The 15,989-nt window shown below is 33.3% G+C and overlaps 1 protein-coding gene across 9 annotated transcripts in view; it reads left to right on the top strand.

Annotated features, from left to right (window-relative positions):
• CDH18 (cadherin 18) overlaps positions 1–15,989 on the top strand; it is a 1,026,794-nt gene that overhangs the window by 798,673 nt on the left and 212,132 nt on the right. For all 9 annotated transcript variants that reach the window (XM_021076963.1, XM_021076971.1, XM_021076964.1 and 6 more), the window contains one exon: positions 2,693–2,812. In XM_021076963.1, the coding sequence (XP_020932622.1) occupies positions 2,693–2,812 (120 nt within the window). The remainder of the gene's footprint in view (positions 1–2,692; positions 2,813–15,989) is intronic.

The following is a 15,989-nucleotide window of genomic DNA, read 5'->3' as shown; positions in this document are numbered from 1 at the left end:
AAGAACTAATCTATATGTAACATGTAATCAAGCCAGGAACTAGTGCTATAATGAGAAGAATCATGGTACCACACAAGCCCAAATAAGTCTTCTAAAACAATGACATAATCAGGTTATTGAAATGATTTCCCAAACTTATTTAGATTTCCCAAGTTTACCTGTGTGTGCACAGGAATGTGTTTCGTTCTAGGTAATGTATTGCATGTGTGTGTTCATGTATCCACCTCCGCAATCAAAATACCACACAGTTCCAGCATCACCAGGATCCCTCATGTTGCCCTTTTATGACCAAACCCATCCCTTTCCACTTATTCTCCCCCAAACTCTGGCAAATACTAATCTGTCATTTGTTTCTAAAACTTCATTATTTCAAGGAGGTTAAATAAATAGAATCATACAGTATATAAGCTTTCAGGATTTTTTTTTCTTCCTTCTCTGTGTACAATTCCTTGAAGAGTCATCCAAGTTGGTGTGTATCTATCAATAGTCTGTTCATTGTTATTGCTGAGTAGTATTCCATAGTAATTACTTACCATGCCTTGCTTAACCATCTTCCTACTGAAGGACATCTGGGCTTCTTCCAGTTTGGGGCTGCTAAGAATAATGTTGCTGTGAATATTTTTAAAGAGGTTCTTATTTGAACATATGTTTTCATTACTTCAGCATAAATACCCAAGAGTACAATTTGCTGTGTTTCATGGTATATGCAGATTTTTTTTCTTTTTTTTAAGAATCTGCCAAACTTATGTTTCCACCAGCAGTGTATGAGTGGCTTAATTTTTGCCAGCAAAGGGCGTCACCATTGTGTTTTGATATTCATGATTAGAAATTATTTTTTAGGTATAACATAGCACTTTCTCTCTGAGTATGCATAATTACTAATTATATTTTTGCTTACCGTTTCAATGTAAAAATACTACTTGGAGGCCAAAATTGTGGTACTTTATTAAAAGTCTAAATACAGTTGTCTCTCAGTATCTGCAAGGAATTTGTTCTGGGATCCCCGTGGATACCAGAACCTACAGAGGCTTAAGTCCCTTAGTTGGCACTCCATAACTCCATATCTGTGGATTTCATATCCAGAAATTCAACCACTGAGCATCATGAACAGAGTACATGATCAGTGGTTGGTTGAATTCCTGGGTGCAACCATATAAGGACCAACTATGCATTTATTCTCTGCTAATAAGGATTGTCAAGTGAATTTGGCATACTAACTCTATTAAGTTTTCTAGGATCCTTTGATGGTACAGAAAAGGTTTTACTCAAAGTTGTGTCTAAATTTCAACATTGAAGTTAAAGCTTTGAATTTAAGGAGATATTAGATCCTTAATAGTTGTGTCAGATCTAAATCATTGAATTAATTACTAAAATTAAAAAATTGTCAAGACCTCCATAATTCAGTACCAAAATGAAAGTAGAATTTCATATAGGGTTTGCTTGATTGTGGAAATATTTTAATTTGAAAACCCAAATTAGTAGGTAGAAGTTTTCTAATTAATGCAGAATTATCCATTGGGTATCATTAAATGATTCATCAAGTATATTTCATGAATACATGGGAACTCTTAACCACTAATTCTAGAATGAAGGTGTATAGTCCTTAATAGATGGTTGTCAAGTTACATTTAAATCAGTTTCCATTTAGGAGTAACTGAAATATGATATAGATGTATCTAATTATGCAAATGGTGTTCAAAATGTATAAACATAAAGACACCCGAATAATAGACCCACTAATTTTAGTACTTCAAAATATAGCATTTGAAGGTTTTTTAAATTACTTTAAAATAATTTTAAACTTTCAGAATCACTGTGATAGGCATATTCTTATACCCACTGTAGGAAATAATTATATTAGTACTGTGTAGAATAGCCTAAAGAAATGAACTATGAACTTTGGAGGCAAGTTAGGGAACTCATTAATAGGAATATGAAGAAATTTATAAGAAACTATGCAAGAAAATAAAAATTTCCATGGATGATGGGAAATGACTTTGCTGTTTTGATGTCATTGATAATTGAATGTCAACTCATCTACCTTCCCACCTAATTACAAACAATCACACTTCCAGTTTTCCGAATAGTCACATGGCATGCAGTAAGGAGTTGGCCCTTGAACAACATGGATTTGAACGCTATGGGTCCACTTATATACTGATTTTTTTCAGTAGTAATTGTTCCAGTGTTATAAACAGTTATGCTTGGCTAAATCCAAGGATGCAGATATGTAGGAACTGGTAGTACATGGCATATATGGAGGGCTGAGTTATACACAGATTTTCTATTACCTGGGGGATTGGTGCCCCTAACCCCAGCATTATTCAAGAGTCAACCATATGCCCTCAAAATAGTTTTACCCCCTTCCCCGCCAGTTAATACCAGTTTGATTCTTGAGCATTGACCCAACCCAACTCTGATTGTGTAGGAGTTAAAAGAGACCCTTCACAATGGTATTAGCACATAAAGAATCATATTAAAGTATCTGAAAACAAATATTCCATTTTAGGCTCTCATTTAGGACAGTAGAAAACTGAAAAAAAAAAAGCAAGGAAGATGCTTGACAGACAAATATAAGGAATGTAAGGTATTATTGCTCTGAGTGGATTTTTGACATAATCTTTTTCTGTGTACAAATGAATCCTCTGCTTAAGGCCATCACACACTAAAATTTGTTTTCCTGAATGCACAGGTACCTCTGTTCTACAGGTGACAGCCACTGATGCAGATGACCCTACCTATGGCAACAGTGCTCGGGTGGTTTACAGTATTCTCCAGGGACAGCCCTACTTCTCTGTAGACCCTAAAACAGGTTAGTGCTTTTATGGCTAATTTGTGTACAGATGCATGCTGCAATCAAATAAACCGATGTTTTTATTTCTGTGTACTCTCCTACCTTAGGCATTGTTATTTTAGCACATTAAAAAAATGACCTTACTTTTTCTAAAACAATGTGATTGAATAAATTAAAGATAAATGAACTATTCTCCTAGATATTTGATTATCCATCATACCAGTAAAAAGCTTCTTATCTTTGCATATTTCTGTGACATTTAAAGAAGTGCTGTCTGTTTAAAACAGAGATTACATAATGCTTCAGCCCTCAAGTTTTACATTACATGAAAGAAATTAACTGAGCATAAAACCAAGGATATATAAGTGTTTGTTAAGGAAAATTATGAATTCTATTCTATTCCATCTCTTCTCTGTGATCAAAATCATCATATCATAGTATGTGATGCCAAAATAATAATGAAGTGTACGCAGTAATTCATTATAAGATTATGCTATAGCAGCATAATCTGAAAACCACAAAAATTTCATGATCTTCTTGACAATTTGTTAATAAAAACTTTGCTAAGGCTAAACATAAACCCATTTTTAATGTATCCAAATAGTAAATAATGTCTTAAGTTTTATAAATCATTTCTAGGATACTCATAATCAGGAGAAACAGATGAAGCAGTGACAGGTCCAGGGTGCTCTTGCAGTTTCCTATATCCTTTCTGGTCATGTTAGAGGTATTCTGAATCAGATCTTTAAGTAAAGGGCACGATCTTTACAAGATCTTCAAGTAAATGGCACAGCCACATAACTAACACAGGAGAGTCATATTTGGTCATAAATATCCCCTTATATAGTTATGCAGCACATAACACATTTTTTTCAGAGAACCCGCATCAGTAAGTCTGCAGACTATACACTCACAAACACATTGTATGCATGTATGTACATGCACATGTACATGAATTAGTCAATTAACTGTCCTTTTAGAGAGCCCAACATTTATTTATGAATAAATACTATGGTTACTTAATAGAACATTCCTAGGAGAGAGACTTCTTATTTGGATTTTAAAACTTTCCACATATTTCTTGAACTTATGAAAAACTTATTAAAAAATATGAATTCTTTGTGTTTCTGTATGTCTGACTATCCACCTGAATGTTCGCACCTGTTAGTGTGAGTACATGCAGGTGTGCGTGTGTGTATGTGTGCATGCACACATGCTTATTTACTCTGGATAAAGAAGGCTGGTCACTGAGGGCAAGATTTGACTGGTATTAAACTCTGCTGTAGTTTGTATTTTAGTGAAGCAAGTACATCAACAACACAATATTCAAATAAAGTTGCATTTGGTTGTATATATTTATTATAAGTTACTTAAGTACTTCAGGTAACAAAAATTATCTGAAACATAAATAGGCTGCTATTCAAATACTACTCTATGAAATTATCTTTGCTCCTACAATTTTTTTGGTCTTTTCCTTAAGAAAAATGATTTTGTGAATGAAATGTATGCCTCGATGTTTATATGTTTTTTAATTTCAATATTATATTGTCTGAATCATCATGGGATTCTGTGGATGTATGTCCTACTATAAAGATTATTAAATATGCAAATCTCTTACACTGTTGTGTGTAGAAAGTGCTAAGAGGGATTATAAAAAAACATGCTGAGTATTCTCTTTGAGGCTGATTTTTTTTTTTGTAATGTAAGCTTAAAAGACCTATTATAATGTAATTTAACACCCTGAGAACTAATGAGTTTTAGTGGAAATTGTGTTTTAAATAACTAGAATAAAATACATACAAATATATTTAAAATTAAGGAATCAGTTACTAGAAATGGAATGTTATATAAGAAATATTGGGATAGAAGTTACTTATAAATGTACATTTTAACAGTAATACTTTCATTCTATCCTCTCATTTGGCATGACTATATCACAACATTTCCAATTAGTGCTTTTAACAAAGAGTAGTTAAAATAAAGCAGAACTTTTGTGTCCAAATAGAATCATTAGTGTTTATCTTTAAGATCAGGACTTTGGGGTTGTCTTGTTTCCATTATGTTAAGAAGTACATTTTGGTACTTATCCTGATTTTCCAATGACAAACTGCCAATGAGGACTTGTTTCCTATTATATTAACTATGTATGGATTGCTATATCCAGAGAAAAGAATTGTGTGTCTTGAGTTACTAGACTATACACAATTTGTTTAGTAAGGTATGTACAGTTTTATACTTAAATCCTATTAATCAATATGATGAAACAAATATTGTGAATAATTTATCACTTTATATAAGTTTGTTGAGGTAACTACTTCATGATGTTTGCTTAATACCCTTTAAAGAGTGATAGTTTAACCTTACGACTTGAAATATGCAGAAGACTATGAAACAATAAAGGAGATGACAGCAAAATATAAAAGATATATAATATTTCTGGCCAGATATATAAAAATCTTGTTAATGTAGGCTTAATGAGGATAATTCTACTTAAATATATTGTTTTTAATTCAGCAAGAAAACACTTTTAGTTATTAAGTGGTGGACCAGTTTCATGTTCATGAAAACTACTCACCCTAAGAAATGCATTTTGAGGAAGGCAGCTAAGTGAGTAAGTCACATAGAATGGTCAGAGAACCAGAGTCAAAAGAAATCTGGGCTAATGGTTGTTTATTAACACAGCTCAAATCTCAACTACTCCAGTTAATATATTGTCAATTGCTTTTAAAATAAATCTGTATGTTCAAGATTTCTTCACTTTAGAAACTATGGAATTTATGCCAGGTGGTGATAGAAAAAGCTTAAAGATTGAGTTGCTACAAAAGGGTTATTTCCCTTGACTTAGGTGGAAGATAAAACCAGAAATCTACCATGTCTCTTTCCAGGGTCTTGGAAACAGAATGGTGAATTCACAAAGGCTGAATGTACATTTTTAAATTCAGACTGCAAATATCTTAGTGGTCCTGGTGTTTATAGCCACTTGATTTTCTCTGCTAGCTCTTTCGCAGTCAAAAACTTATGAATTACTTCTTGTTATTTTAGCTGGTACATATATAGTAAGTTATGCCTGTGCCTATTTCACATGGAAACATGTTGAATCTTTCTGATGTTCAATTAGGGAACCTGAAAACCTAGATTAAAACCTGATATCAGGGAAACAGAGGGATATACTGTTTTACAAAAATCTTATTTAAGCTTTATTTACAATTGTTTAAAGTGCTAGCTATGGTGAGCACCAGCTCTTTTGACCGTAATTAACATGAAACATGTAAATCACCAATAGTCAATAATGATGTTCATGTATCTGTGTAAACGGTACTCAGTGATTTTCAACCACACACCTCAAAAAGACTATTGAGACATTTATGTGGTTTAATAAAGATTCACTTGTATCTTAAATTGTGAATCATTTAAATGGAAAACATAGCAGCTAAAAAACTTTCTGTTGATAAATTCTACATTTAATTTTCAGGTTTGTACAAGTAATAAGACTAGAAAGGCTATTTTTTAATTATATACAAAGAGCACACCAGTTACTCTTTTTATCAACACTGCAAGTATATGTTAGCCCTTGAGTGATTTTTGCAATATGGTGTTAAAAAAGGGTGATCATCAGATTTTAAATATTTTGTCAGTCAAATCTTTCTACATTAATGACATATGTTCAACAGGAAACAGGATAAGTTGACATCAAATAAAATGCATTACACCTAGTGATGCCTATTGGTTCTAAAGACACAAATAATATTATAACTTCTTTTTAAAAGCCATTATTGTACATATAATAAAGATCTAGCTGGTCTGAAAAAAAATTTACTCATGTTATAGTTTAGTTAATATAGTAAAGTAATCCATATTTATTATTTTTCCAAGATCCCAAGGTTGATTCCAAAATGACTTGGGGATATTTCATGGTGAGATCCTAGAATGCACTTAGTAAACTGACCAAGCTACTTAAATTTCAGGCTCCTGTTTCCTTGTATGTGTGTGTGTGTGTGTGTAAAATATTTATATTTATATATATTTATAATTATATACAATATTTATATTTATATATATTTATAATTATATATAATATTTATATACATATTTATAATTATATAATATATATTTATAATTATATATAATATTTATATACATATTTATAATTATATAATATATATTTATAATTATATATAATATTTATATACATATTTATAATTATATAATATATATTTATAATTATATATAATATTTATATACATATTTATAGTTATATAATATATATTTATAATTATATATAATATTTATATACATATTTATAATTATATATAAATCATATATTTATAATGATAATTTCCATTCCAGTGAGGAAAGTTATATAATGCCTTTATTTCATCCAGTTATTGGGAAAATAAAGGCATTCCTAAAGTTCCCTCATTTTGCCACTTTTCCTTTACGATTGAGAATTTCCAAAATTACTATATAGTGCACTATATGAGTTTGAGATAGTCTTGAGATAGTCTTATCTAAAGTAGAAAAAATGATTTTGTATGAAAGAAATTTTAGTCCTAATGACTATCAAAATTTTCAAAAGTGAGAGTTCCAGTTCCACTATTAAATTTTATGTAGTTAAATTTCTTTTCAAAATTTAAAATGAAGTTATTTTTATAAGTATTGATAAGAGAAATATAATTTTAGAAAACATGGAATGGTGACTTAGAGAGAAATAAAGTTAAGCAAAATAACTAGCCTTTTATCTATAGAAATTAATGCCCCAACTCAGAATAATGTTTCTAGATGAGGCAAAGTGGCATTCATGATGTTAAATAATTAATGCATAGATTTCATTCTCAAAAATAACCTTTCCTTAACGTTTTGTAGCAGAAATCAATCAACTAGAAAAACACTTAGTGGAAGTCTTCAGTGAGTTTCCTAAGATTAATTGAAAACAAGGATTGTGACATTCTTCAGTTTTTATGATGTAATTAAATACATCAACAATTTTGGTTCTATTTAACCTCTTCGATTTTTTTATGATTTTTATTTTTTTCCATTATAGCTGGTTTACAGTGTTCTGTCAATTTTCTACTGTACAGTATGGCGACCCAGTTACACATACATGTACACATTCTATTTTCTCACATTATCATATTCCATTATAAGTGACTAGACATAGTTTCCAGTGCTACACAGCAGGATCTCATTGCTAAGCCATTCCAAAGCCAATAGTCTGCATCTATTAACCCCAAGCTCCCCATCCATCCTACTCCTCCACCTCCCCCTTGGCAACCATAAGTCTATTCTCCAAGTCCATGATTTTCTTTTCTGTGAAAAGGTTCATTTGTGCCATATATTAGACTCTAGGCATAAGTGATATCATATGGTATTTGTCTTTGTCTTTCTGACTTACTTCATTCAGTATGAGGGTCTCTAGTTCCATCCATGTTGCTGCAAATGGCATGATTTTGTTCTTTTTTATGGTATAACCACTTCAAATTTATTCCAAAAATGAACACAAATTTGTTTGTGGAAGGTCAGTATATGTTCAGATAAAAGATGTAAAGTACCTTTAAATGTTTTATGGATTTCAATATTAATTTTTTCATAATTCTATATGAAATTTTACTTAAATATAGTTTTCTTTTCCCTGAAGCTATATTTCGTATTTATTAGTAACTAGGAAGTTGAATGAAATATTTAAATCATAGTCCTCAGTATCTGCAGGAGGTAGAGTATGCCACAGTAGAATTTTTTTTTGTCAATTTTTCTTCCTCATAGCCTTTCCCTAACTCATATAACAATAATAATAACTGCATTCATAAATACTTGAGAAACATTTTCAAATAATTTGCCTATGATTGCATACATAATACAGAAAAATATTAATTGGTAATCCCAGTGCTAAAATATTTGCTTCTCTTAGAGAAAAATGGAATGCACTAACCCAATACTGTGTCATATCATCAATTTACTGAAAGAAACATAGTCATACTTTGTCTTCTGTAGGGAAGAATTTTAGATAATTCCTGAACTGCAGCAGAGTATATGGGATTAACAACACAGGAAGTCTGTTTTACACAGCATTTGAAAAATAGTGAACTATGGCTGACACAAGTAATTGTCTACTTAATATCTCTACCTCTCTTTGCTGATCCTATCAGAACTCTGATTTTGCTCAATTATAGCAGCACGATATAACTCAGTTAAAAAGCTAGATTTCCCAGCCTCCCTACTGTTTCAGTGACTCAGTTCTGGCCAGTGAGATATAAAGGAAAGAACACTGGAGGTTTCTAGGAAAGTTTTGAAATCTCTATATCAGTGCCAATGCTTCTTCTTTTGTTCTTCCGATCTTCTACATTTAAACACATATGTAATCCCTGGAAGTACAGTAGCTATCCTTTCGCAACAAGCGCACAAGATTAAAGTCATGTGCAAAAGATTGCTGAGCAAAAGGCTGGCAGGGTAGTCACTCAGGTTGTTATTCTTACGTATAGGCACATATAGTGCTGAGAGCTGGATTTTTGTGAATTGTGCTTTGCAGGATGATAAATCACCTTGACAGCATAATGCACTGGCTGGGCAGGTGGAGATCAGGCTCCCCAAGATGACTTTCATCCCTTTCAATTCAAAATCCATGATCCGCTGAGAGCACACTACTCGCTGGATATGAGTAGCCATTTTATTGTTCTAGTGCCAATACTAAAGTGGAAAAGGAGATTTGTCATCAGACTCACACTAAATATCAAAAGTCATACTAATTGTTGGTATTTGTGGGATCAGAGAATGGAACCAAAGGCAATTTAATACTCCATTGAGAATGAATTATTAAAAAAAATTTACTGTTTTCAAGAAGCAGTAAAGTATTTTAAAGGCACTATATCTGTCAGATAACTCTCCCCTTGGGTAGCAAGGATATCATCATGTCCTGTTGACAAGAACAAAATTAGTAATATATATTGAATTTAATTGCTTTAGGTATAGTTCTCATGGAACAAAATTATAGATTGGTGTTCTGTGTTAGTCATTTAAACTGTTTGTTGCAGCCTCAAGTGGATCCATACAATTGAATCAGCTTGAAACGGATACTTAAGTGAATTTCATGGTACATACATTAAACGTAAACAAAGCTATTAAACATGAAATGAAACCAATAGAATCTGCTTTTTCACAAGTGTCAACTTCTTTTAACAAAGTTGTCCAGCTATTACCAGGAAGGGGAAAAATAATCTCATTATAAATCGTAGTGAAAAGAAATGATAGAAATTGTTGTTGGTTAAAAATAACATGATTTATACCATCTCCTCCTGGTAAAAAATAGATTTATCTTCTTTTGTATTGTCACTTCATCTATACTGTTCCTCAATAGTAACTGTCAAGGAAAAGTGCCAGAAATTAATATATCGGTATCTTTCGTCTTTAGCCAATAGCCTGGTAGTTTCTGAATCTTAAATAGATGGGAAATTTTCCAATTGTCTTGTTTAGTCCTCAAACCTGATTAAACATCATCTCTGCAATGCAACTATCAGGCAGTTCAGTATTTCTCTGATCCCTTTATATTTATTCGAAGAGGCTACTTCTTTCCCTGCCCCTGAATGAAATATACTGCAGTCCTATTGACTTCCTTAGGTTTCTCCCTAATCAAATATCTTAGACATTTAAAATGAAATCTAGACTGCCTTAAGATAATATTATTTATATCAATTCTCTATCTCCCAATCAAACTCTGCATTTCAGCCAAGCATGATTTGTGCATTATCTTTCCCCTTAGACTATTACTGTATTCTTTAGTCAGAACTAATCTCTTTGATCTTCTACCTATTTCATAGACCTCATAAAACATAGTAAATATTCCTTTAGCTCACATGTTATTTCTTTCCTACTCTGAGATGATCTTTTTTTCTTTGTTAATTGAATATATTTGACATATAACATTAACGTAAGTTTAAGGTGTACATTATGATGATACATTTACATGTGATTGCTGATGTAGTGATTTTTATCACATATAATTATAGCACAGTAGTATTACCGTATTCTCTACACTGTGCATTAGATCTCTATGGCTTATTTACTATTCCTTACAAGTTTGTACCCTTAAACACTGTCACTCTAATCCTTCCATCCGAACCATTCTATGGTAACCACGATTTTACTCTCTACTTTTTACATATTTAACTTTTTCAAATTTCACAGAGAAGTGATATCATGACAGCCCTGCTAGGGTGTGAACATGGTCATATTTTTGCTGCCTTCCAGACTGGGTCCCACATTGTGCCTTACAGGTGGAAATATGTTTCTAATTATTGAGCAGATATATTATCTAACTTTAACTACACAAGTTTATAAACTTTCTGCAGAAAAAAATGATTTATTCTCATTGCAACTTTTGATTTTTTATAATTATTATTTTTTCTTATATTTTCTAGAACGTGCCTCATCTTTAGTCTTCTATAGATATCTTTTAAATTTATCAGTCATGTAACCTTCTAGTTTAGGAGCTGTCTCAAATGAATGCCAGAAAATTAGTATGTAAATGCTGTTAGAAAACTAAGTATTTTGGGACATTGCCATTAAAAAAAATCATTAGTAAGTTGCAAGATCATTCAGAAAGCTATTATTCCTTAGAAACAAAAGCATGCTTTTTTCTGCATATAATTGAAAAATGAATTCCCAGAATGAAACTCCTTGAGATTTTCCATTACTCATCTTTGTATTATGTGATATATAGCAGACAGCACAATTTATATTTATAGTAATCAAATATGATTTGGGGAGGGAGGATTTCCAAAATAACACTAGTTTCTAATATCAACTCTTGCTTCAGGTTATTACAATAAATTATTGTAATTATTTCATGTTTTTCAAAAATCTTCCTTTCTTCTATGTATTGACTTTATTCAGGTTGAACATGTGAATCAGAGAAGAATAATGAAATTTTGGTTTTAAGAATATATATCTTTTTCTACTCCCTCTCATTTTCCTTTTTCTTTGGTCTTATGTCCCTAACTCTTCCAACTTTTTGCAGTAAACCTATCTTAAAATTTAACTAAATGGTGCCAGCTCTCCCATCCTTGCAGTTGTGGGAAGAAAACTGCTGTGACAGGATTGTTAAAGGTCCTGGTTTGGGAAGTACAAGCAGGGAAGAAGCTTCTCCTCTGCTTGCCAGGTCCTAACTCCAGTTTTAACTCTTAAGGCAACTGCCTTCAATCTGCTTCTGCTGGAGAAGTGTTGCCAGTCTTTCATTGCCCAGAACACTACTCACAACGGATCCTGGGGGAACTAGAAGTTTTTGAAGGTTGATGAAGTCAACTTGAAAAGGAAAGTTAAATGTTCCAGATTCTTCATTAATCTCTATCATAAGAGATTTAAACTGCCATTTTATTTCAGAGGGGTCCCTTCTCCCTTACTCTTTAGGCCATTTTTTCTTATTTCCATCTTCTCAACACCTTCTAGAGTGTTTGATTATTATTATTACACAGAGAACCACAGACCTTCTTTTGCTTCACTTCTCTTCACCTGACACCCACAGGAGGGCTTTCGCCTTCTTCAAGCAATAATACAGAAGGGGTTGTTTTCTTCTAAGAGTAATTGTCCTCAGAGGCATGTCACCTTCTTTTAAAACACATGCATCTCCTTTTTTTTTTTTTTTTTTTTAAGCCACACCCCCAGACAGCATGTGGAAGTTCCCAGACTGGGGGTCAAATTGGAGCTACAGCTGCTGGCCTACACCACAGCCACAGCAACATGAGATCCGAGACACATCTGTGACCTACACCATGGCTCTCGGCAATGCTGGATCCCTGACCCACTGAACGAGGCATGGGATCAAACCTACACCCTAATGGACACTAATTGGACTGGTCTCTGCTGTGCCACAATGGAAACTCCTGCATTTCCTATCTTGTTAATTAAATATTTCCCCACATATGCATGGCTTAAACATTTGAATTTTTCAGTCATATTTCTCACTCTTTTCTACATCTCTATTACCAGTTAGTTTTATTGACAGTAATTGACTCACTGCAGTCATTCTTTTTTCTCTTTGTATTTCTTGACCTTTGCTCATTTTCCTTCTTCAACTTTTGTTTTCTCGCTATATTACCCCATGTTAGTCACTCTAATTCTCATGCTTAAAAAAAAAAAAAAAAAAGGTTTTCTAATTTTTCCTCTGACTCTGATAACAAAAGAGTTACACAAAATGAGAACTATTTTTTTTTGTTTGTTTTTGTTTTTGTCTTTTTTCTGTTGAGAGCTGTACCCGCAGCCTACGGAGGTTCCCAGGCTAGCAGCTGAATTGAAGCTGTAGCTGCTGGCCTACGCTACAGCTACAGCAAGGAGGGAGCCAAGCCTCATCTGTGATCTATATCACAGCTCATGGCAACGCTGGATCCTTAACCCACTGAGCAAGGCCAGGGATTGAACCTATGTCCCCATGGATACTAGTTAGGTTTGTTAACCACTGAGCCACCACAGGAACTCCAAGAATGAGAATTGTAAAGAAACTGTTAGGATAGTAACAGTTCTATGCAATAACCATGGGCTATTCTTGTGAGGAAAACAAAATAAAAGCCCTTCCTACTGGGAATGTTCAGGTACAGGAATACACGCACAGCTGCGCAGCCCTGGGAGTCCTCCAGAATGTGCTGACAGGCAAGCTTTGCCCTAGGCACACCCGTGCTGGCAAAAGACCCACAGGAGACCGTCATTCTTAGTTTGTGAAGCATTCATCCAAAACAGGAGTAAGTTAGGTATTAAGAGATGAGGGCTTTAAGGTCCCGATCCTTCCCTGTGCAGACCTCTGAGAAATAAAATAAATGCAACTATGTCATAAATAGCTTTGAAACCTCTGCTATTTATCTGCCTATAATATAATATTACACGTTATAATTATTATAAATTATATAGAGGTATGTGTCAGTGTCATACACAGTTATGGCCCACAGTTGGTATTTGTTCCACATTCTTGAAGCATTTATTCATGTATTCATTGTGTGAATAAATATTTATGATGCCTTAGATGCAGTGTTTTCCTCTGCTGGATGAGCATTTATGGTTTTACTTATGGTTTTACTGACACAACCTCTACACACTCAAAATGCTCAGTTCCCTCTGATATCATAACTTGAAAACAAATCCAGCAACAGAAGTTTGCCTGTCAAAATGGTTCATTTTCCACATCCACTCAGTCCTGCCAAACACAGGGGCGCTGTGCCCTCTAGCTGACTGCTTGATTGACACCAGATGTACCTGATGAATGAAAGCTTCCGCCAGAAGGGGCTGTCTTTGGTTTTAGGCACTTGAAAACTATATGTAAATACAGTCAATAATATTAACACTTCAGTCTTCTCTGAGTTTAATTAAGAGCCAGGTAAGTTGAAAACATGGAAACAGTTTTAGTTTTTAGAATTAATTGTTCTCACATCTGTAGTTGTATAATGATCATAACAGTCCAATTTCACAGGATTTCCATCCAATAACCCAAGCACATCCCCCACCGCCAAACTGTCTCCTCCGGAGACCATGTTTTTCAATGTCTGTGAGTCAGCATCTGTTCTGCAAAGAAGTTCAGTCTGTCCTTTTTTTAGATTCCACATTTGCACACCCTCTGGAATTCTTCTGGACTATGAATTATTTTTAGTACTTTCTCAACTTTTTCCTCCCTCCATCCTCAAAACCATTAACCGCTTCCCTTGAGCCCACCCCCTGGACTTTGTAATACAGTATTTATTCACCACCCCAATAAATTGATAGTATAGTTGACAATTTATGTAACAATAGTAGTACAGCACAGCACTAACAGATAATAAGAATACATTCCAAAACCTTCAAATATGTCATCTTTTCCTTGGAACTCTCTGCCACCAACAAGAAGCTTTTTTTCTTTTTTAATGTGGCTCAAAACTCTCATTTTATTTTTATTTTTTTAAGATTTTTATTTTTTCATTTATACTTGATTTACAATGTTCTGTCAATTTCTGTTGTACAGCAAAGTGACCCAGTCATATATATATATATATAAAGTATTAATTGTTCTCTGTTCAATACTTCTTAAGTATACAGCTTTTTATCTGTGGTTATGGTTCTAAATCTTTATGTTGCCTCAACATCTTTCAGTATTCACATTCATCACACATTCTATTGAGGGATATGAAAAATGATGCTTCTCCATGGACCAAAGCAAGAAAATGTTGGAAAGTATGAAAAGAAAGTAGAATACTCAACAATCAACTTATTGAAACTGGAGGCTAAAGCTTTTGATTTTTTTTTCCAATTTCTTTATCATCTCTTTCGCAATGAACCATTATGATACACCATTTGTGGGCTATCTCAATCAAATCATGACTCCCAATAACTACATTTATGTAAGAAAATGAGCATGGCATAGTGGTAAGAGTTAATGGTTATGACTTCAGAAAAGTAATTTGTTCTGAGTCTCTACATTGTCATCTGACTATTTTACATCTCACTGTAAAATGAGAAAACCACTGAGTACTTTACATGGTTATTTTGGAGATTAGAGACAATATATCCAAGATACCCTAGATAGCTCCTAACATTTGCTGGGCAGTTGTGAAATACATATCAATTTTGACTAGTATAACCTTGGTTTACATTTATATGAATATAAATAGATTATTCTCTTTTTTTGTTTTTGTTTTTTGCCTTTTTAGGGCCACTCCTGCGGCATTTGGAGGTTTCCAGGCTAGGGGTCTAATCGGAGCTGTAGCAGCCGGCCTACACCACAGCCACAGCAACGCCAGATCTGAGCTGTGTGTATGACCTACACAGCAACACTGGATCCTTAACCCACTGAGCAAGGCAGGGATCAAACCTGTAACCTCATGGTTCCTAGTCAGAATTATTAACCACTGCTCCATGACAGAAACTCCAACATTAGATTATTCTTGATATGAAACATGCCTACTTTATTTTTGTTTATCCTCACCTCCTAGTATACAACATTGTATTAGGATAAGTAATGAAAACATGTCTGTTGCCATTTTGTGTTACATGTTTTTTCCCAAAATTTAAAGAAAAGAGACAGATGTCTGTTGCCTTAAATTTAATTTTCTCATCTCCTTAAAACTTTTCTTGCCATTTCAATGATTTTCCATTTGTTTATATATGCACCATTGAACAGTAGGGGGTTGTTTGTTCCATGCAAGTACAAAACTATATTCTAAGCAACCATTGGAGTTAAATTTACAACTGC

Source organism: Sus scrofa, chromosome 16 (assembly GCF_000003025.6).
Source record: "Sus scrofa isolate TJ Tabasco breed Duroc chromosome 16, Sscrofa11.1, whole genome shotgun sequence".
Lineage (NCBI taxonomy): Eukaryota > Metazoa > Chordata > Mammalia > Artiodactyla > Suidae > Sus > Sus scrofa.
Note: the sequence above shows the minus strand (reverse complement) of the source record. Positions and strands in the feature narration are given on the sequence as shown.